The sequence below is a fragment of the Callorhinus ursinus genome, unplaced genomic scaffold (genome assembly GCF_003265705.2).
Source record: "Callorhinus ursinus isolate GAN/ISIS: 27379988/994484 unplaced genomic scaffold, GSC_fseal_2.0 scaffold68, whole genome shotgun sequence".
NCBI lineage: Eukaryota > Metazoa > Chordata > Mammalia > Carnivora > Otariidae > Callorhinus > Callorhinus ursinus.
The window spans coordinates 1,985,115-2,008,372 of record NW_027397130.1 but is presented as its reverse complement, the minus strand read 5'-3'; the positions used below and the strand labels follow the sequence as shown (position 1 = coordinate 2,008,372).

Sequence of the window (23,258 nt, the reverse complement as noted above, 5' to 3'; positions counted from 1 at the left end):
ACAGTGTGAGGCACGCTTCACGCGCACCAAGATGGCTAAAATAAAAACGATGGGCGGATTCTCAGTGCTGGCAAGGACGTGGTGGACTCGGAGCCCTCATGTGCTGGCGGGAATGTGAGGTGGTGCGGCCACTTGGGAAACAGCCTACCAGCTCCTCACCCGTTAGAGCCGCTGTGCGACCTGGTGATTCCACCCCTGGCTTGTACCCAAGAGAACTGAAAACATATGTTCACACAAAAACGTGCACACACGTGTTCATAGCAGCACTACTCACAAAGCCAAAAAGTGGAAATTCTCTTCTTGAAGTACAAGGCTGCAGAATTCCTCGGTGCCTCCTTTCCTTTCCTTGGTGGCCGTGTAGGAGTCATTGGGGGTAGAATTTGGTTGCAGGCTTGAACTACATCCTCACTGAGGAATAGAATGATTCTAGAGCACGTTAACAACTGTTCAGTTGCTAATAGCTAAAAGGCTTCACGCAGTCTGTGGTCCATTTGAGTGAGCTCTGCGGGTGATCCTGACAATCCTGCTACAAACGGACTCTTTTCTGCCCTTTGACAGGCAGCTCTGAGGGCTCCCGGGCATCAGGGAGGCCTTCATCCAACAAGAGTGACTCCTGCCCTCCTGGACAGCAGGTCGTCCCCAGCTGTGGGACCACGGGGCTGTTAAATTGCTACTTAGTATTTGATAGAAACTTACATAAGGTATTTATGAGAAATTACTGCTGCTTTTAGCTACTGGTTTTAGTACAGTGTCTGTCACACGATAGAGGCTGCATCACTCTCTGGAAGGAGCTGGGTCAGCAGTAGACGGAGTCCTTTACGGATCTCGGTCTCTCTGCACTTTGCAAGATGTCCACAGTAAGCAGACATTGTTGAGTTGAGCACAGAAGCTGCTAGAACCCGAGTTATTACCAAGTAGATGTTATTCTCACAGATGCACCTGTTAAAGGCCCCTGAAGTTATAGAGGTGTCTCGTGCATGTGTATGTCCGTGGGAAAAAGAAGCAGCAAGATGTTGGAGTTTTGTCGAGAAAAGAGACGCAGGCGTGCCCCCGGCAGCCCCAGTCGCAGTGCGTCTGAGGTGAGTGCTTCCTGGCCCTCACCAGCTCCGCGTGACCCACACGTGTGGGACACGTAGCAGATGTCTCTGTTGGATCTGCTTGCTGTGTATCACATCTCCAGAGTTTTCTGGACCCTTCCCAAATCCTCCAGAAGGCTCTAGTGAGTTTTGAAACTGGAAATTGTTTCCTGTGTTTGAGTCTCTAGATTCCCTGGGAGAAACCCCCTTGGGTGAAGGTGCATGTCCGGGATGCCCTTCAGGGTGTGTGGTGGCTCCCAGCTGGTGCTGTTCATGTCTGTGCCTGGGCGGCTTTTCAGAGTTGTCTGATTTGCCGGTGATTACCATACGTGCAGGCTGTTTCCAAAGAGTAAGTTCAATGAAAAGGTCAATATCTTAGATGAATACAAAACCAAAACAATGTGTGGGAAATAACTCATTCATTAAGATAGGTGTTTGCCTTCCTAGGTTAGCTTGAAAAACAGTGATTCATTGGTGGAATCCTTTGCCCTGGATGTCATTGTTTATAATGTTACCAGCATAATGATCCTTAAAGCCGAGTTTTCGTGTTCTTTCTGTGTGCCTGGCGCCGTGATGGGAGGAAGAGACTGTGACCGAACGCCTCCCGCTGAACGGGTGATGCCCCGTCACTGCAGATCATCTCTCCTGTTTATGCGACGGCATTCTGCGAGGGGCTTGTGGAGTCGTCGGGCTTTCTGTCAATGCTGATTTTGAATTGGGAAATTTAATTTCTAGTGGACATATTGGGAATAAAGATGTTTTTCCATGTACCTATCATTTCCTCCTTAGGCAGCCACAGAGTACCTCCTGTGCCCAGGACTTGGGGGACTTTGGGGGCTTTGGGCCAAGTGCTGGTGAAGCCCAGGGTGCAGACAGCATAGCCTCGCCACCTGACAGTGCCCGGGAGCACCGCCCGTGGACCAGACAGGACAGACTTCTGCACGGCCGGGAGGGGGGGCTCGTCAAACCCACTGAGCTCCGCCATGTTGGCCGGCGTGCGAACCACCTGCCTCTGTACCTCCCTGCGGGCCGTGCACAGCACGTGGGTGCTCCAGGCCCAGGGGACGTGAGATTTCAGACACTCAGTGAAGACACAAGGGTAGAAGAGCCACAGTGTCCGTGCTTGTGGCTGGAGGGCCTGCTGTTCCGTTCTCAGCTCCGTCAAAGAGGTAGCTTAACACAGAAGCAAATCATAAACCAGAAGGTTCAAACTAGGGGACCTCCAGGATTCCTGCTGTGAAAGTAGACATCTCTCTGAAAAGGAAAATAAGAATGTGGAATCTACTTTGTACATAATGGCCGTATCCCCCCCGAAGTCAACCCTGTTTGCGCCTCTCCGTGTGGGCGCTGACACTCCTGATAGCCTGCCACCCACCAGCGATTTCCACCAGACTCCATGGAGGTTTGCCAGGACTGCCCGAGCCTGGCAGCCCGGTTCTGGAGCCAGGGAGGGGGCACTCGCAGTCAGCGCCAAGGCCAGAGCATCCCCCCATCCCTGCCCTGGCCCTCTGACACACTGCCGGCCTCCCGATGTTGCTGTGTGACTCAGGCCTGATGGGCCACAAACCCACCTGGTGCGGAAGATCTCAGGCCCAGATGACTCGGGAGCTCATTCACTCTACCCACGTCCTTCTGGGTGGGGCCGTCACAGCAGCTCTGGGAGCCAGTCTCCTGGGGAGCAGGTGCTTGGCCGGCTGTCTGCGCTGGAAGCGGGTCGTGGCTGGAGAGGATTTGGGATGTGACTCTGCTGTCTATTTCCTCTCTGCTTTATTATCTATTGTAAAGGAGAGCGAGTGTGTGGGTGGGAGGGCAGAGAGAATTTTTTTTTAATTCAATTTAATTTTTAAGGAAGATTTTATTTATTTGACAGGGAGCACAAGTAGGCAGAGAGGCAGGCAGAGGGAGGGGGAGATCCCCACTGAGTACAGAGCCTGACATGGGGCTCGATCTCGCGATCCTGAGATCACAATCTGAGCTGAAACCAAGAGCTGAAACCTGAGCCACCCAGGTGCCCCCGTTGGTCTTAAAAACCCAGTCTCTGGTGAGGGCTGCACAATGTGAATGTACCCAGTGCCACCGAACTATACACTCAAAATGGTTAAAATGGTAAACTTCATGTTATCTGTTTTTTACCACCATTAAAAAAACCCATTACTCAAAAAGTTGTATTTTTTATTAAAAGTTTAATTTTTTTATTATTAAGTATAGTAGTATTTGGTATTCTGGGCATAATGCTCTTGGTGCAGAATGGGTTATTAATAAAGCTACAGCCTTTACTACTTTCCATTTGAGAAGTTTGAGGTGAAGAATAAGGTTTGATCAGCAGCGTGGTGACACCTCACGTCAGCACCAGTGTGCCGCACACGAGCTAGGGGCCTGGTCGGCAGAGCCTGCAGAGCGCCCGCCCGTGTCCGGGCTGGGGTTTCAGCAGTGTCCAGAGGGGCTGATGCAGCCCGGAACCTGGAGCAGCCTCATACTTGTGTGACCCTGGCGCCGACCAAGGGACGAGTCGCACACTCCATTCCCTGGGGGCTCTGCTTCCTCGTCGCGAAATGTCTCTAAGAATGGAAATAAAACTTACCTTACAGGGCTGTTTTCAAAGCACGTGAAATAGTAACAGGGAAAGAGCTCAGAGAAATGTCGACAACTGTGCAGAGGGCTGGTCCGTGAGGGGCAGACGCAGAGAGTCATGCCCAGCCCAGTCCAGGCAGGACGCAGAGCCGTGGCTGGCGATGACTAGCCACGGTCCCTCCTGTTCCTTGTGGAGCTGCGACGGTCCACAGGGGGAGGAACGAGTCCTGCCCCTCTGGCGCTTGTAACCCAGGGAACCCCTCCGCTTGCCCGCGCTCTCGAACCTCACTGTGCTGGGGCCTCGGGCCTCGTGGCTGCGGGCGGGACGACCGGGCACCAGGGGAGGGGTGCCGTCACCGCGCTGCTCTCGTGGGGGTGGGGGCCGCCTACGTTCGGACCACGGCAAAGAGTGCTCCTTCCAGGCAGCTCATGGCTGTTTGTGGGTGCGTGGGCTCCGAGGTCCCGGACGTTGTGTGGACCCCGCACAACCAGCATTGTTTGGGGTTTGATTTTCTTCATGTTAGTGACCTGTGACCTTGTCGCCTCATCCCCCAGGCAGCTGACGGGCGGGAAGCATGAAGCTCCTCTGGCCGCCGTGCAGTGTTGTCCGCTCGCCCTCTGCTGCCCCCGTGCCTTCCCCGGCTCCCCGGGGTGGTCCGCCGGCCGCCTTGCCACGGAAGCCCTTCCCTGGGGGGCTCGTGGCGGAGGACCGGAGGACCACATTGCTGCACAAGTGCAGCACGGGCCGCCTGTGTCGCAGGGGAGGGGCCCCAGGCCGTGTGCTGGCGGAAGTGGTTCGGTTGTCTGAGGGTCCCAGATTTTGGTGAATTCTCTTTTTCACAAGGCTGCCCCTCAGTCCACAGTAACTTGCGTGGCGCCTTTCATCCTACGACGTGTGTGTGCTCCAGGCTTCACTTCTGGGGCCCCTACCGACCAAAGTCTCAGTGGAGGGAACGCCAAGCAAGTATTACCATCCCTGCTTCAAAGGGAAATTAAATTCTGTGTCAAAACAAGACGAAACAGAAGAGCCCCCTCCCTGGTTACAGAGTTAACACACACTTGTTAGCAGGACATTTTGAGACGTGAGGTGAAGCTAGGAGAACATGGAACCAGCCGGTCGGCCGCGGGGCACTGAGCCCTCTGTGTTTGCAGCCTCCCTGCCGTGGGCGCACCCATGCTCAGACTCTGCCGTCTGCTATTCGGTGGTGGTGGGGTTCACTTTCTGTACCCTGAACATCATCCCTTGTCAGTAAACACACCAAAATAAGTGATGCTGGCTTAAAGACTGGATTTTAAAATAAACGCTAAGACACCATGCGAGACTCGGAGGGAAATACACGTGAATGTTGGGATAATCACAGCATAAGGAGGGACCTTAACATGGAAAACCGTAGAGTGGACTTATTTCCCGGAGCCCCACCTGGTGCTGTCAGCGGAGGGACCTTGGTAACGAGCGTGAGGCTGCGTGCTGCGGGTAGGCATGCCACAGCGGCCTCTCCGGGGCTGCCTTGTGAGTCCTTCCTTCGGGGCCACGTTGCCAGCTGACAACGTGTAGTTGTCCACAACCACTAAGCCACTCTTTCCCTTAATGTTCTCCCCTGCAGGTCGCTGCCATTAACCCAAACCACCCGCTCGCGCAGATGCCCCTGCCCCCGTCCATGAAGAACTGCATTCAGCTGGCAGCCTGTGAGGCCAACGAGCTCCTGCCCATGATCCCCGACCTCCCGGCTGACCTGTTCACGTCATGCCTCACCACCCCCATCAAAATTGCCCTGCGCTGGTAAGTGGCTGCTGCCGTGACCTGGGCTTCCTCCCGGGGACCCAAGGGACGCAGATCCCGGGGAGGTACCTGGGTTTTACAGACCCGAGTGACGGGTATAAACTCAGCCTCCCGAGGCGCAGGCTTTACTCACAGAGAATTAAAGAAGTGTTCTCCTTCTTCGGTGAGTGGCGTGTGTGGGTTGTTGCTTTGTGATTCCCAAGAGCACTCTGTCCATGCCGGTCAGCTGTGGGAGTGTCCTAGCAGCAGCACTAGTCATTCTGGAACACGGGCTGTCGTGACAGGGAGTGCTGTTTGATCCCTGGCAGTACACCGAATCACAATCCTTTCCTGCTGCGCTCTTTGTCGCGGTCCGTGTTCTTGAGAACATGACCGAGGACATGGGTGGGACACTCCAAACTGTAGAACCTGCATCAAAGACCCTGTGTCACTGACAGGACCCACCATGGGACATGCGGGCTCTGGCCTCCAAATCAGGTTTCTGCCGCCGACCACCCTGCCGCTCCTTTATTCCACCCTTTTTCGTTTTATGTTTTGCTGAGAAGCTTCCGTGCAGCAGGTGTTGTGCAGCTGGGAGACAACAGAGGCCCAGGAGGCGCAGGGGAAGCACACAAATGGGTGCTGTGGCCTGCGCTCTTGGGGCGCTTTCCAGGGCTTTCTGCCAGGAGGCGCACAGACCCCTGTTCCTTCTCACAAGTCCAGAGAAGCAGCGAAACACGTGTGGACCCTGGGGGCTGTTAGCGCAATGACTGGGCCCGAGCTGTTCGATTGGACTTGCTCCTTGGCCTCTGTAGCAATGTTCCCCATCAGCCCAGCGCCCCTGGGGTGAGAGATTCATGGTGCTGGGCTGGCCGAGCAGCACCCCCCTGCCACCCCCCACCCTTGCCCCCAAGTCCCAGGGAGAGCCTCCTGTAGGGTGACTTACCCCTGAGCAGTGAGTGGGGAGGGGGAGCTGTCCACAGGGGCCAGCAAAGGGGTGACCCACCATGCCCCTCAGCGGCCCGGGCTTATCCCTCAGCTGACATGGACCAGCACCTGCCTACGGACGTTCTCCACCGCACCCCGAGAAGCAGAAATCAACAGCACGGGGCACAGCCAACACGGACAAAAGCTGCCAAATGTCCACCAGCAAGCCCGTGCACGTGATGGGGAAATGAAGGAAGACGCAGGAGGAGAAAGCAGACTGCGAAGCCAGAATATAAAAACGTGCCCAGTGGAGACCTAGGAAGAAGGAACACGGGATGGGATTCATGGTAGGGGAAGGCGGCTACAGCCTGGATCGGCTGGAAGGAGACATTGAGGAGCTTGGGGCAGCAGCCGGGAGGGACAGAGAACAGGCCAGAAGGGCAGGCGGCACAGAGAGAGATGGATGCTCCCACATGCAGGGACAGGTTGGCAGAGGTGCTGCTCCCTGAGGGTGACACGGCCACACGTTCCCGGGACATGGGGAAGAGGCGGAAACTCAGGTGCCGGCCGCCAGGAGGATACTCGGGCTCTACCCGTCATCCCCCTCCCTGCGGTTGCAGCTCTTTGAATGTGGGCCTTCACTTATGAGGCGGTTTGTGAGGTTTTCTTTGTAACTGTCTGCACTGCTTGGTGGCTGCCAGGAAAGCTGATAGGTCCCTGTGACACGGCCGCAGGAAGTTCTCTGGTCCGGATGATTCAGGAGTCCATTCATTCCATTCAATGTCCAAAACAGACTTTACTGAATCCCACAGTGCACTTCAAACCTACACAGAGCACTGTAGGAGATGCAGAGAAGCGCCTTGCCCTCACAGATTTAGAGTCTAGCTGCGGAGACAAGCTGTGGCCTGAAAATTAATGATGTACGTGAGACTTTGACGTGAGGCAGAGGACATCTGAGTGTCGCAGGCAGCTCGGGGTCAGGACTGAACGCATGCCCGCACCAGGGGCTCTCGTGTTCCCAGACACGCAGACACTCTGAGGGCCAATGGGACGCACGGAGGAGATGCAGCCCGACGGGGTGGCTGTCGCTGCGGGTGACACACATGTCTGAGAAGAGTGAACACGTGCGTCAGCCTGATCACATAGGAAGGTGTGGGGAGGGCTGTAGATCAGGGCTGGACCATGTCGGATGTGGGTGCTTTGAACGCTGAGCCATGGACCTGGACTTGGAGGACTAGCAGGGAGAGTCCAGTTGGTGTTTCTGTGGGAATGTGACTTAGTAAGAATAGTGCTACAGGGAGATGATCCATGGAATGACGGGGAGGCTGGGCCACACTCAGGCCTTTCCACAGCCCGATCCGGTCCCGATTCAGTCCCAGTCTGGTCCCAATCTGGTCAAAGACGGCAGCAGGAAGGTAGGACTCTGTGGGCAGGAGCCCCTGCAGATGTACCTTGGAATCTCGTGGGGAGCAGGCCTTGTTTCCACTCATTTTCCTGCCCCTTGCTTCAGGATTTCCTGTCCTTCCTGCTTCTGTGCCCCCCACCTCTGGAATGATGCTACGGGCCAGGTGTGCTCAGGGCCTCTGCCTCCCCCACACCCTCCCGGGCTGGGGCTGATTTGATGGGACTCTCACGGGGCACTTGTGCAGGTTTTTGGGCAGGTGGTGGAGATGAAGGAAGGGAGGGAGGAGAGAAGGCACGAGGAGCCTGGAAGGGAATCTGTACCCACCACCCCCCGCCCCATCCTCGCCCCCCAGCACACCTGCCGCCAGTACAGTGAGCAGATGTTCCTGGCCTGTGTCTCCAGCACACTCTTTTCCATCTTGGTCAGGAAGGACTTGATGTTCACTAGGGAAGCTGCTGTCACTCAGACACCCGTCGACCCACGCACAGTCTCGAGTGGGTCCCTGCCCTCTGACCGGGGTGTGGGCTTTCACCCTACCACGACATGATGCATTATCTCAGGAGTGACCTGAGATCCTTTTTGGAGTTAGGATATGATTAAAACTTGTAAAAGTAAGTGTTTAGTAGGAAGCACTATGATAAACAACTCAAACTCACATGTCCACCATCAGATGGATGTTGGAATCAGTAGGTCACAGCTGCATGGGATGGTCATCAGATGACCACTGTCTGGAACAACAAAGCGCTGTTCCAGGTGGGAGGACCTCTTACAGTGAACCACTCTGTGCCACACCGAGGAGTTAAAATTAGATTGAACAGAACTGTCCTTATGATGGCGATAAACCATAATCATCGGAAGCCTCGTCAAGTGAAATGGACGCTTGTCTATAACAGCCGAGTTAAAAACCACCAGCTTTTTTTAAATGGAGAAAGGAAAAGTTTAGTAGGTAGAACTCATTTATATTGTTAGGGCTAAAGTTTTGTTTTCTCATGTAAAAAGTCACTATTTTCCGGGTGCCTAGGTGGCTCAGTCGTTAAGCATCTGCCTTCGGCTCAGGTCATGATCCCAGGGTCCTGGGATTGAGCCCCACATCAGGCTCCCTGCCCTGCGGGAAGCCTGCTTCTCCCTCTCCCACTCCCCCTGCTTTGTTCCCTCTCTCACTCTGTCTTTCTCTGTCAAATAAATAAAGTCTTAAAAAAAAATAGTCACTATTTTCCACCTTAAAGTAGAATATGAATTCTTTGTAGAAATTAACTACAAAGCAAATAGAAGAAAAGATTCAAGATTTTATCATCTTTAACACAATCAATGTTAACTTTTTGGTGTATTGCCTGTCAATCTTTTTCTCTATGCACGTACATTTCTGCATTGATGTAATGAGACTGCATTTGCAGTTACTTTTACTTTTTGGTGTTAAAATAAATTTATCCTAGACCGTTAGGCAACTCTTAGTAAACATCATTTGTAATGATTGCATAAGATCTCACTGCATTGATGTTTTGTGTTTTATTTTAACCAAAGCCTAGGACTTTAGGATTTAGGATTTCGGTAAATAAAGAGAGAAGAGTTCAGAGAAACTCTAGGATGGGGGTCTGCCAACCTCTTCTGTAAAGGGCCAGATAGTAAGTTGTTTAGGCTCCATGGGCCCGAGGGTCCCAACTGCGCTGATGCAGCATGGAAAGCTGTAGGCAGTATGTACACAGATGAATGGGGCTCTGTTGCAATAAATCTTTATTTGTGAAAACAGGCAGCAGGTCCTACCTTGCCAACTTGTACTTTAGAAAATGGAACCAGGATCTTACCTGCAGACGACTGCTGTACTCATCCACTGGTCAGGAAATAACCTAAAAACAGGCCTCCTTCCCCTGTCCTTCCTCCTGATGTAAATAAGAGGATGGCTTTTAGCGACACTGCACTCAGTACAGCCAGGCGCAGTTGTGGAGAATACTGTATGCTTTATACACGTACGATAGTCTTGCTTTCTACGTACAAGATGTGTGTGTGTTCATATCTGGTGGTAAGCATATTTATGATTCTTATTTAATGATGAAGTAGTTGTTGGAAAATGTTGTTTTCTGATTTTCTCTTCATGTTTGCTTCAGTCTTTCTTGTTTTCAGAAACAGATAATTTCAGTAATTCTGAAATGAGCAAGTACATTGTTCCCTAAAGAAGTGATTACCTTGCTCACCGTGTATATCAGTGTAGTATAAGGGTCTAAAATATATGTTTTCTTCGCTTTTTCTACTTCTTGGATTGGTGACAATGCCATTTTAAATTTATCATGGGTATATTTGTGTGCTACTGAAAATTATAACTCAGTGCTACTTAATTTGCAGTGGGACTTGCTATAAAAGAGATTGATGCCTTATTGTACTGGGTAGCATGGAATCGTATTGCTTATTAAAGAAAATGATAGACATTATTTTGGATTGAATAGAGGTCAAGAAACTTGTTTCCTTCCTTTCAATTAAGTTGAAGAATTTCAAGGAGTTTAAATGTTAATGACGCAGGATGAATGTAGATTTGTCCACATGGGAAGTCTTGCCCTCATGTTCACCAGCGAGAGAGGCGAAGGAGAGAGGTAGTCCCCAGATGGGCAGGCAGGACCCGCACCATTGTCAGGCGTCCGCTCAGGTTTGAATCCTGGCCCTACCATTTCTAGCCGTGCAGCCTCCTGTCCTCGTTCTGAAGGCAGGACCAGAGATGCCCCTGCCCTCCAGGCTCGCCGTACGGGCTGAATGAGTTGATTTGTGCGGTGGCACTGATGATGCCCAGTACATGCTAGCTGCTCTTATTACCATGATGGTAACATTTCAGCCAAACTGAAGAACAAGTCAGGACAGTCGTGATGACTCATCAGAGAAGAGAGGGCTGAAACCTTAACCCTGGACCAGGGAAAAGCCAAAGAGAAGGGGCGCCCCACTATGACCTTTCTCATCGCACTGTTTGTGAGATAAACTAACTGAAGCTTCAGTGCTAGGGCATCATGGGTAAAATATCAGGTAAGCAGCAGGTAGAATTGGTGAACGAGGTTTATATATATATACACACACCCATAACTGATCTCAAAATTATAATCATATTTATAGATTAATTTGAAAAATCTAAATTATATGGTCTTTATAAGAACAGAAAAAAACACATTAAACTATAAATAGAAGAAATTTTTTTTAAGAAGGCGAAAATAAACAGAAAATGCACCAGAAAAATCTAGAAACCCATGAAATAGATGTTAATTTTTGAAAAGTTCAATAAAATTGTTTAAATTCTCTTTGGCCTGGTCAAGACCAGAAAGGAGACACAGATTACCTATATCAGAATTAAAAACAGGGGCATCACTACAGACCCCACAAGCATTAAAAGGGTTATAAGGGAATCCTTTTAAGTATAAAGGACTTCATTCCAATAAATTGTACATCTTAGATGAAATGGGTAAATTCTGTGAAAGACACAAATTACCAAATCTGGCATAAGAGGAAAAAGAAAATCTGGAGAGTTTATATCATAAAGAAACTGAATTAAGTTAAAAGCCTCACAAAGAAAACTCCAGGCCCAGATATTGTTACTAATGAATTCTCAAATGTTACACAAACTCTTTCAGAAAATAGAGGAAGGGGGATCATTTTCTATCCCATTCTGGAGGCTCACTTTCCCTGAACATCAGAGTCAGACCAAGAATGTGCCAGTGGGGAAAAAAAAGAACATATAGGCCAGGATTCCTCATTAACACAGAGACAAAAATCCCTAACAAAATGTTAGCAAACGAAGTCTGTGAATATATAGAAAGGATAAAGTGTCAGAATCAAGCAAGGTTTATCTTAGGAATGGAAGGTTTGTTTAACAGGTACAAATCAATACACGCAGTTCATTATAATGTACTCAGTATTATGAATGTATATTCACTCTCCTTTTCCAGAATAAAAGAGAAAAACCATATGATCATCTCAATTGATGTGTAAAAAACATTTGACAAAATTTGACACCCATTCATGACAAACCAATTCAGAAACTAGGAATGGAAGTGAACATTCCCAAGCTCCTACAAGGCATGTAGGAAAAGCGTGTGGCTAACATTGTAGTTAATGGTGAAAGGTTAAGCGTTTTCCCCGGAAGGTTGGAAACAAGACTAAAACGTTCACTCTCACCATCACTGTTCAGTATTGTACCAGAAGTTCTTGTTGGTGCAGTAAAGCTAGAAGAAAATAAAAGGGTGTGCAGATTGGCAAAGAAATAAAAGAAATGTCCATGCTTATTCATGGACAACATGGTTGTCTATATAGAAAATCATGAGAAGTCTACAAAAACATTTATGGAACTAGTAATTTATTGTAGCAAGGTTCTAAGGTATGAGATCGATACCCCCACATCAGTTGCATTTCTATATGGTAATGACAGTTGGAATTTGAAATGTGAAAATATGATTTGCTGTGGCATCAGGATTCTGAAATACTTGGGATGAATGTAAGAAAATATGTGCTAGGCCTGTGCACACGACACAGAAAATCGCGGAGAAAGAGGCACATGCTCAGAGAAGGACACTGTACTTAGAGAGTGAAACACTCAGTATTTTAAATCTACCCAACTTGGTCTACAGATCCAGTTCAATCCCAGTCAGGATCCTAGTTTTGTTTTTTTTTTAAAGATTTTATTTTTATTTATTTGACAGAGAGAGACACAGCGAGAGAGGGAACACCAGCGGGGGGAGTGGGAGAGGGAGAAGCAGGCTTCCTGCGGAGCAGGGAGCCCGATGTGGGACTTGATCCCAGGACCCTGGGATCATGACCTGAGCTGAAGGCAGCCGCTTAACTGACTGAGCCACCCAGGCGCCCCAGAATCCTAGTTTTTAATCCTATTTTTAAGAAGAAATTGACAAGTTGATTTTAAATTCTATATAGAAATGCAAAGGGTATTAGCCGAAACAATTTCGAAAAAGAGGCACATTGGTCTATTTCAAGATTTAATATAAAGTTGCAGTAATCACACCTTGTAGTATTGGCATGAGGATGGCCATAGAAATCCGTGGAACGGAATACAGAGTGCAGACGTAGACCCACACGTGTGTGCCCAGTTGATTTTGGACAGAGGTGCCAAGGTAATCTGATGGAGAAAGGACAGTCTTTTTAACAAATGCTGTTGGCTGTTCATTCAAGAGAAACAAAAACCCTCACCCTTATTTTATACTCTATAGAAAAATTAACTTCTGACCTTATACAAGTTAAAACTTGTAGATGAAAACATAAGAGAAATCGTTGATAATTTTTTAAACATGACCCAAATAACACAAACCATTAAAAACGTGGATCAGTTGAAGTTCATCAAAATTAAAAACTTCTGTTTCATAGACACTGTTAAGCCACCTCATTGAAAAGATTTACAGTATGTGTGTCTGACAAAGACCTGTACAGAGAATATAGAAAGACCTTAGAAAAGTCAAGAAGACAACCCAAATTTTAAATAAATGGCCAAATGATTAGAATAGATGCTTTACAAAGAAGACACATGCATGGCTGATAGACACATGAAAGATGTGCAGTGTGTTGTGGAGAATGTGGACCATCCGAAGCTTCTCATACATTGCCAACGGGAATGCATAATAGTACAACCATTTCAGAGATCTGTCTGGCTGTTTCTGGTGATGTTGAATATGGCCTGTCACTTCCACACCTATGTATTTACCTGAGGGAAGAAAAACCTCTCTCCACAGAAGGATGTGCACGTGAATGTTCCTAGCAGCTCTGTTGATGATATCCTACACCTGAAACAACCCAGATGTCCATCAGCAGGTGAACGGATAATCAGATTGTTCTCCGTCCACACAACAAATGACCTCTTACCAATAAAAAGGAACAAGCTGTTCATAACAGCATGGGGTTACACATGTTACACACTGGGTGGACGGCCCTTTGTGAAATGCCTGCGCTTTAAAATCATGTCTCCTTTTGTTTCTCTTAAGTATCAGCTGACCATATTAAAGTGCTGCCCCAAGGCTCAGCATCAGCAATAATGCTAAAAGCTAAGAAATAATGTTTATAGAGTTATTGCCTAGATGACCTATTAGACCAAATTTCAGGCACATGAGGCCTTTGGAAAATCAGCTCATTTCCCTGAGTAAAGTATTTTCTTAAATAAATTTTTTTTAAGGGTAGTTTGCCTTTCTAATGTTCGTTCATGTTGGAGCTTATTTAACTTGTAGTAATTTATTGCCATTGGCTCACATCCTCTCTTCTCCAGTGTTTATCTGGAGGATAAAGCAACCCGCTTCCTTCTGCATGCCTCAGAGGCAGGCAGCATTGTCTGTGCTGGGTGTTGTCACTTCCAAACCTGCAGGGATGAGTAAAGTCCCACCACTCAGTGAGAAGGTAGACACAGCGTTCTGAGCAGACGATCCTGTGCGTGTCATAGGCTCGAACCCATGTTTGGGTGATGGGAACAGGCCAGCGTGGCAGAGCCCCTGAAGTCTGAGTGTATCTAACAAGAGAACCAGGGAACGCATTATCTCAGACGGGATCTTGCCGGCAGTTTAGTGAATGTAAGAGTCTTGTGAGAGTTTGAATGCATCAGTATGTAGTGTGGATGGAAGACGCAGGGTAACAGGCATGAACAGAATATGTTTTTAACATAACAGGAATGTTCAGAAGAGAATAAAGATGATGTGCAGTTCATTCACGGTGGGGCTCTCACAGCCACTGAGTTACGAACATAATTCCAGGACGTCAGCGTTGGCTGAAATGATACTCATAAAATAACGTCTGCTCCCGCCGGCCCCACTCCCCACCCCTCCCAGTCCCCTCCTGATTGTCCTCGGCCAGTGGGAAGAAAGCCATTTGTCCTCTGAAGTTTGGGTACCATCGTCACCGTCTTCCAAATTAGTTTTAATCCCTTTCTGAAATCCTACTTGCAGAGCAACTGAATTACATCACGTTTGATAAAACAATGACTTGTTAACTATTTATTTGCCTTTGTGTATCTTCTTACTCAACTTCTGGGCATTTTAATGGTGCTTTGTCTTCTTATCTGATTTGTGTGCCTAAGTATGCACACGCCTCCCTGTGTAATCAGTAATACAAAGCCACATTGCTTCCAAAAGCGTTAACACACACAGCTGCATATTTTATAGTGGACATTCATGACCCTTACAGACACGAAACACCAATCATTTGACTGGTTTACTTTGAAAACCATTTCTTTCTCTCTCTCCCTTTTTTTTTTGTGTGTGCTAAGATAGGATTGATGGTCCCTCCTGAATGAAGCTTCTTTTGAATTCGAGTCACATGACCCTGTGCAACCAATGCAGATGGCAGCGTGGTGGCCCACATTGTTTACAAATGGGGTCATTGCAGCCACGGGATGTCAGCCTCTTTGGTTTTCTTGCTCCTTGTCATTTGTGCCCCTAATGTTTACATACTTGGTGTGGAACCGTTTAAACCAGAGGCAGAGGCCATGTCAAGTCACCGTGAGGTGTTTGGTGCTGTCAGCCGGTCGTTGGAACAGCATAATGTTTGCTTAATCTGCGGTTGTAATAACAGCTTCTTTGGAATGCCTGTTCTGTTCCAGGTAGCCTTAGAAGGACTTGCATTATAAAGATTTGTGAGACAGAGTCCCTGTCCTCTAGGGAGACATACACCCTTACCAGGCTGTTCCTGGAACAGAGAAGACAGCAACCCGCTTCCTTCTGCATGCCTCGGAGGCAGGCAGCATCGTCTGTGCTAGGCGTTGTCACTTCCAAACCTGCAGGGATGAGTAAAGTCCCACCACTCAGTGAGAAGGTGGACACAGCGTTCTGAGCAGACGATCCTGTGCGTGTCGTAGGCTCGAACCCATGTTTGGGTGATGCGGAGCAGGCCAGCGTGGCAGAGCCCCTGAAGTCTGAGGGAAGGGTTGGTGACTGTGAACTAAGAAAGAGGGTGAGGTCCACGAACATGAAGCTCAGGAGCTGGTCTTGTTCTGGAGGCATCTGCTCTGTGATGACAGATGTGGTGGTGGTCCGGGATCTAGTCTCCAGAGCCAGGAATGTGCGGCCTGACTCAGAAGACAAGCACGTAACATCCGCAAGAGCAGGGCCCAGATCCTGGGAATGTGCATGGGTGCTTGGGCACAGGGCAGCCCCCACAGTGTGGACACGACTCAGAGTGGCCATGACCCGAGTGGGCTCCCAGCTGGTCCTCCGCAGCCCCACCCACAGTCAGTGGAGGGCACAGAGTTTGCAGGTATGACTGCTAAGGCTTTCCTAGTCATTCTGATGCCCTCCTCTCGTTAGAAGCTAGGGAACAGCCGCATTGTACAAACAGGCCTTGGTGGGATGGGGCATTAGACAGGGGAGGTCTGCACGCCTCGGAGGAGGTAGGGCGAGGCCTTGGCTGCAGCTCTTAGCTAAGTCTGGAGGAGGGAAAGGGAGGGTGCTGGGTCATCCAAAGATCGTCTGTGGGTCGTGGGAGTTTTCTGTTTGGGGCACGAGAGGCTGTGCAGGTGAGTATGATGGGAGGAAGGGGAGGTTTCTGCAGGGAGCGGGAGCGGGGGTCAGCTGGATTCAGTACCACAGTGTAGATGGGCTGGGATGACTGGCAGGGAGAACAGGAGTGGAGAAGAGGGTGGGAGCACATCCTGTGGGCAGGGTGGAGGAGCCATCCGAGACCAGGGAGAGTGGGCCCCATGGCCTAAGTGCCCGAGAGGCCACTGCGCTTGACAGGGAGTTACCGGTCACCTGTGCTGGTTCTAGAGGGGCTGTTGGAGCCGCCATCAGAATGCGGCAGGTCGGCTTGAGACCGGACAAGGCTGCTTTAACGGAAGTCGAGTGGAAACGGGGGAGAGCAGACGTGAGATTGAAGGAAGGGGTTGTGAGGTTGGTTCGGTGTTTTGGATGCACTTGTAGGGGAAGGTGGCTATCTTGTAGGGGCGTGTGTTAGCACACAGCTCTAGGGCCTTGGGAGCTGGCCATGTGCCTTCCTCAGAGGGCATAGCAAGCCTGGACGGACGCAGGGGCAGCGCTGTGGGGCCCTGGCGCTGGCCTGGGAAGCAGGTTCTCTGCTGAGGTGGGCGTGGGGCCCTCGGGGAGGGGCTGGGCGGCAGTGAGGGTCTGCCTGCACTTGGAAGCCGCTCGGCCAAGTCACACACTTCATGGTGGTGATGCACAAGTAGAGTTAAGAACCAGAACAAACAAAACCCAGGTGTTGGGGTCACTCTATGGGTGATGGTCTGTCAGAGGAGAACGTTGTGGATTTGGGGGATGGTGTGGTTGGAAGGGTTGAGGAGCTTCCGGGCCACATTGGGCCAGGAGGGAACCCGAGATCCAGGGGACAGAAGACAGGGAAGGTGGGGGGGTGCATGGGAGAGCACGTTGAGGTGGGAGAGGGTCCAGTGGGGATTAGGAAGCGCCGAGGGCCAGGCGGCATGCTCAGGAGGGCCGGGGAACAGCGAGGGCCATGAGGCTGATTCTGGGCTCCGGGATGAGGTGGCAACGCTCAGGTTCCCATGGAAGCTTCCAAAGAGGTTGGCAGTCAAGGCCGCAGGGTCCACCTTCCCCAGCCACAGACAGCCTGATGGAGCCCCCGCGGGGCTGGCTTGTCCCCATGGGCTGAACAGAACTGCCCTCGGCCAAGGCCAGGAGGCCGCCTTCGAGTACCCCCTGCCCCGCTGGCCCTTTCTGTCCTCACACCAACCCGCTGTTTACTAGTAGACGTTCTGCTACAAATCTAAGTTTTTGGTAAAATTAATTATAAGGTGAGGGATTTGGGTATTTTTGTCTCCCCCACTGTTGTTTGAGGATGACACACCGTCCCTTGTGAGCACAGCCTCTCTGGTCAGTCCCATGCACAATTGGCGTCAGAGGCATGGAGCCCGCGGGAGGACGTTGGGCACACGGGCATATTCACATCCTTCCTTTACAGGATGAGCACCGGACAGGGCTTCGGGTGGTTTTGGGTCCTACACACGGTATCAAGCAAGAAGATGCTCCCTCATCAGCTGGCTCTGGTACTCTCATTTCCATGTGCTCCCCGTGTCCCCCCCCCCTCGCCCCCCAGAAACTGAGTAGAAGGGACAGAAGACGAGGGTGGAGGGACAGCACACGGCGTGTGTCATCCTCGTCTGGGGCATGAGAACAACCAGGGGTGGGCAAGGTAAACCTCCCCCCACACTGGCACGCTGACCCATGGCAGAGCCGCTGTCAGGGCCCGGGGCGTGCTGAGGGTCTCCTCTATTCCTGTCCTGCTCTCCCTGATCACCCTTCAGGGGCTTCAAGAATGCAGGTCTTGAAATCAGACTGTCTGGAAGAGTTGTTATGGTAGAACACCCCGATCCCGGGGGCCGGGGCAGGAAGGGGCGGCCCAGCGAGTGCGGGAGGCGGGGCAGTGGTTGGCGCGGATGCCCGTCACTGCCCTGGGGCGGGGGGCGCCCTCACCCGCTCTGCCGCCTGGCCCTCTGCGGGCCGCGGGAGAACGTGAGCGGTGCGCCGGCGTGCCGCAGCGGCATCTCAATTATGCCACGGTGAACAGTGTCTCCTGGCGTGGGGTTTCGCATGTCGGCTGGTTGTCAACATGGTATTTTCTGTGAATACAGGAGAAGCAGTCATTTCAAATAGTTCTTCTTTTTATGGGTCAGTTTTTCTTGCTCTTTCTCACTCCCTGGCCAATTGTTGAGCTTGAAGCTTGCAGGAAAGGGCCTCCCTTTATTTTGATTTCTGCCTGTGGTTTGCTCGAGGCCTGCCCCTGGGGCCCCCTGGACAGCGAGGGTGTTACTGGAACAGTAACCGGGGCCTGGCCAGGAGTCTGCTCTGCCCACGAAGCTCGTGCTGCCTCTGTGCCGGGCCGGCTGCTGCCCACTTGGCTTCGCTTCCCCGGCGCAGGCCACCCTTCTTGCGGGCGCCGCGAGCACACGGAGAGGACGTGTGTGCTGCCCGTCGGGGACATGTTGTCGCCATGGGGCTGCCAGGAAGTTGTTCTTCTTGGAAGACGGACATGCAGCGGCTTGCTGCCCGTCCTGTGTGCTGTCGTGCCGGGTCCCGTCTTCGGACCGTGTGCCGTTGCCGGGCCCCTCCAGGCAGCCGTGCAGAAGGTGGGGCTGTTGGGGGAGCGGTTCCCTCCTGCCACACGGGCCAGTGACAGGGCCGGCGACACAGCTAGCCCTGAGCGGGTACGCGGCCTCTTCTTCGGGGCAGGCCAGGCGGTAGCTACCCTGCTGCCCCCGTGTTCTTCTGCCTGCCCGCTCACAGGAGCGCGGATGCTGCGTTTATTGGAAACATCTCGTTTTAGAAGGGCTTTTATCCTGCTGGTGTTGTAGGACACCGGGATGTCCTAAGAAACCAGGGGCTCTGGGACCCTGAGGACCATTCTGGTCCCGTCTGTCCCTGTTTGTAAGCGCATGTCTGTGATTCCCACTGCTCTGAAAGACCAGTGTTTGGTGACCGTGTTCTCCTTCCCTTGTCATGGAGAGGACAGATGAGACCGTGGCTGAGCACTCCTGCAGTGTGTGAACTTCATAATGTTAATTGCGGAATGCTCTATAACCTACGAAGTGCTTTCCATATGGCTTCACACTGGTTCTCGCTAATAGCCCGAGGACCAGTCAAAGCCGGCACGATGCATAAACATGGCTGTGTTACTGATGAGGAGCCAGATGCTCAGCATGTGGCTGCCCGGGCTTAAGCTTCATTTATAGCAGAGCTAAACAGACACACGGATCCTCTGATCCCAAGCCCTGTGTTCTGGCCATTGCCCCCCACCCCCACCTGCTTCATCCATGTGAGGTGATGGTGCTACACGGTGTCATTGTAATTGGTGCTCTTCTGTAGTTCACCTGAGAACCAGCTTTCCTTTAGGGACGTTGCAGACCTTCCGGTAGCTGGCAGAACTGCATGTGTCCTTGTGGAGCTGTGTGACATGTGTTTGGTGGCAGGGAATGAAGGTGCCCCAGAGAAATCAAGGACTCAGACGTCATGTCTGCAGGGCGTCAGGACACCCCTCCTCTCCCCACCACCATGGGAAATTGGCAGGTCCTTAGGTCACACACTTTCAGAATCAGATTTCCTTGACCAAACCCTCCCGTGCGCTCCATCCCTCTCTGTCGGGGTCACTCGGCCCGTCCTCGCACTTGCTCACGGACCCAGCACCTGCTGCCCTTTTGCCACGTGCACCTCACGCTGCCCATCCGCCGTAGGCACGCCAGGGCCTCTCCCTCCGTGGAGCCCTGTGGCCCGCCCCCAGCCATGCCAGGGCACAGTGCCGCCCCACCGCGGGCCCCAGTCTGGCACAGGGGAACGTCCCCTGCAGACAAGGAAACAGAATCGCCTGGGCTCAAGCCTATGTCCTTCTCTGTTTTCAGCCATTTTCCCTGTACCATTTTTCAGATTCCTTCTTGTTTCTGTGCTCATGAGCCTGTTCTTAGTCTCCCGTTTCCTTCACCTCAATCTAGGCCCCCGGCACTGTCTCCTTCTTTGCCTCTTCAGGGCGAGCTTGAGCATGTGGAGAGCAGCCCAAGTGCAGCAGAAACAGGCAGAACACATTCGTGTTCGCCCTGAGAGTGTCAGGCTCAGCGTTGCCCGTTGGAGAGCGCAGGATCGCAGGGTTTGGAGATGGAGTCAGCACTGTCCGCCATGTTTGCCCTTCAGGGTGCATGGCCCAGAAATGCGGGTTGGTGTGAGAATGCTGGGGGGAGCCCTTGTTCCCTCGTGGTCTCCTGTGGGGACAGCGTTACAGTGCATGCAGTGAAAGGCAGGAGATGAAAAAAACCACCCAAAATGCCACCCACCTCGCCAATTAACGGTTTTTATTTTTCTATATTCCTTTAGACTTGTTGTCCATATGTGCACCTAATGCCCCTTAACTACAGTTATACATATTTGGTATTTTATTTTTAAATATCCAGATTATCATTCTACATTGTTAGCCAGTATTTTATTTTCAAATGTAATACTCCATCACATTTTTGGATATTATTTAAAGCGTTTCCCTGTTACTCTAAAACTCAGGTATTTGCAGGTGTTTTCCCCCTGTTCATCCTTACAGTGTACCAGCGAGCTTTTGCCTCTTCTGGACTGTTTCTTAGAATCATTTCTGGGAAAATGGGGTCAGTAGGTCAAAGCGTAGAGCTTGTGATGTCAGTTGCCAAACTTCTTACCAAAACGTTGGACTAATTTATGCTGCCCCAAATCTCACATACGTGGAAATGCCATTTCAACGCAGTCTTATTTTTATTTTCAGAGAGAACGTGTTCCTTACTTTGTGCAAATATTCTGATCACATGGTGGCTCCTTGACGGACTGCCAGACTTCCCCGGCAGCTGCCCAGCTTCACGCCCTCACCGGCAGTGCACAATTGCTCCTGCTTCCTGTGTCCCTGAGGTCCTGTGTTGTTACTCATCCATCCAGATCTTGTGCATGCTTTTTCTTGCTGAGTTGTAGGGGCTCTTTATATATTCTAGATCCTAGACCCATATCAGACATATGTTTTGCAAATCATACTTGCGAGTATTTTCTCCCATTCTGCGGTTCATCTTTCCACTTTCTTGGTAGTGTCCTTTGATACAGGAAAGTTCTCCATCTTATCTGCTGTTTTTTCTCTTGTTTATACTTTTGGTGTCATATTCCAAAGTTGTGAAGGTGTATACGTCTGTATTTCCTTCCGAGGGTTACATTTAGGTCTTTGATCCATGTTGAGTTAATTTTTGTGGGTGGGCTGATGACACCCTAAAGAAGCTTACCTTGGACTCGGAGTCTGGTTTTTACACTGAGAATGCCTCCTGCAGGTGTGGCAGGCACGTCACTGGAATGCCTTTGGAACTGTGAAAAGAAAAGGTAAATTCTCTTCTGCAGAGGGCCTTGCTTGGTCTAGACTCTGGCTGGGGGGTAGTTTACTATGTAGGAACTTAAGATATTAATTCATTGTTCAGTTTATCACCCTGGGAAAAGACAGAACCTGATGCCGTTTGTACCATAAACATTGGCAGTTTTTGTATGATGATCACGTAACAACTCTGAAAACTATATTTTCTTTATGGATTAATCAAATTGCCCGTGCACTTTTAAAACCACACAGTCACACTTTTTCTGTGCCCCAGGATGTCAGGGCCAGCCACTTCTCAGCCATTTCTCTAGGGAGTCGCTATTAGGATCCTGTTTCTACTGGCAGGTGAAAATTGGTGTCAGAAAATCAGCCTTCCTCGGATGACGGGAATGGTCTTCCCAGAACTGCCCATTCTTCCCAGGTGGGCCGCGTGAGCCAGGCATCCGGAGCAGGAGAGTCGGGGGCCCTTGTGTGCCTGGTGCCTCCTGGGGGTCATGACCTGCCCGGCTCGTTGGGAAGCAGCCGTTGGAGAAATCACAGAGATAACACCTTTTTAATGTGTCCTTTCTCCTGTTTTAATGTTCCTGTGCTGGTTTGTCTCCACATACTGCAAACGATGAAGAGAATTTTCGCTCAAGATTAGGACTTGAGGGAAGGAGGCAAATATGAGCTCAAACCTGAAGTATGTGCGGTTCGTGAGGCGGGTCGACACGCTGCTTTCCGTCCTCTTCAGCAAGAACCAGACTACGGTGTTCCAGCCTTGTACTGGCCGCTGTCCGTGGCTTTGGCCATGTTCTCGTACCTCAGGACAAAGCAGGGCCATGGATTTATATGGGGACACACGTTTCGTCCCCATGGCCACCGCCAGCCAGGCCCTGCCCAGGCCACAGCCCGAGTGACCGCGCAGGACCAAGCAGAGCAGCTTGAAGTCTTGTTTGCATGTGTGTTCTGCGATGAACTGGCATTCCATTTGTGGATGTAAACTTTTTCCTATAAAAATACCAAAATTACGCACAAACGTTAGCGATGCTAGATCCCAGGACACCGTGATGTTCCCTCAGCTTGTCTGGTGTCTCGTTGTAACCAGGAGAGCAGGTGCTCTTGTGTCTTCTGGTGAGCGGACATGCACTTGGCTTTCTGGCTGCCCTGAAGGGAGACTCGTCGGAGGGGCAGCATCTGTGTTCACTCATTCCTCCTCGGTTCCTCCGTGTACGTGGGTGGCGAAAGGGCAGGGGAGCATTCTGACGCAATCAGGATTTTCCTACAGGAATGAAGAAGTTTGAAATCCTGTGCGCTCAGACGCTGCCCCTTCCTGATGGTGGGGTCCATCTGTTCCTGGAAGCTGTGGGGCAGGTTTGGAGGGTGAGGTCCCCAGGCCACTGACCTGACACTGTCTAAAGCATGGACCAGGAGCATGACAGGTGAAATCAGCCAGTGTGACGCAGCGACCACCCTCGGCATAATTCCCAAGCCGCCTCCCTGGTTAAGGAGCTCGAGGGCAGATTACCTATCAGCCTGTTGAGGGACACAGTTCACAGAGATGGTCATTAGAAGATCAACACGATCTCATTTGTTTGCTCCCCAAATGCCAGGAACGAGCTCAGTTCCTCACCCTCGCCCCCCGGAACGTTTTTCTGGCGGCTCTGAGGGTCACGAGTGCAGAGAAGCGGCTGGGGCATCTGGACTTCATTTCCTTGGCTCGGCCTGCTGTAGAGAACTCGCTGTTTGGTGTAAGAGATGCGTG

At 50.9% G+C, this 23,258-nt stretch overlaps 1 protein-coding gene across 3 annotated transcripts in view; it reads left to right on the top strand.

Moving 5' to 3' along the window:
- Positions 1-23,258, top strand: part of RPTOR (regulatory associated protein of MTOR complex 1) — a 341,577-nt gene that overhangs the window by 162,207 nt on the left and 156,112 nt on the right. For all 3 annotated transcript variants that reach the window (XM_025859594.2, XM_073885974.1, XM_025859593.2), the window contains exon 6: positions 5,252-5,427. In XM_025859594.2, coding sequence (XP_025715379.1) covers positions 5,252-5,427 — 176 coding nt within the window. The remainder of the gene's footprint in view (positions 1-5,251; positions 5,428-23,258) is intronic.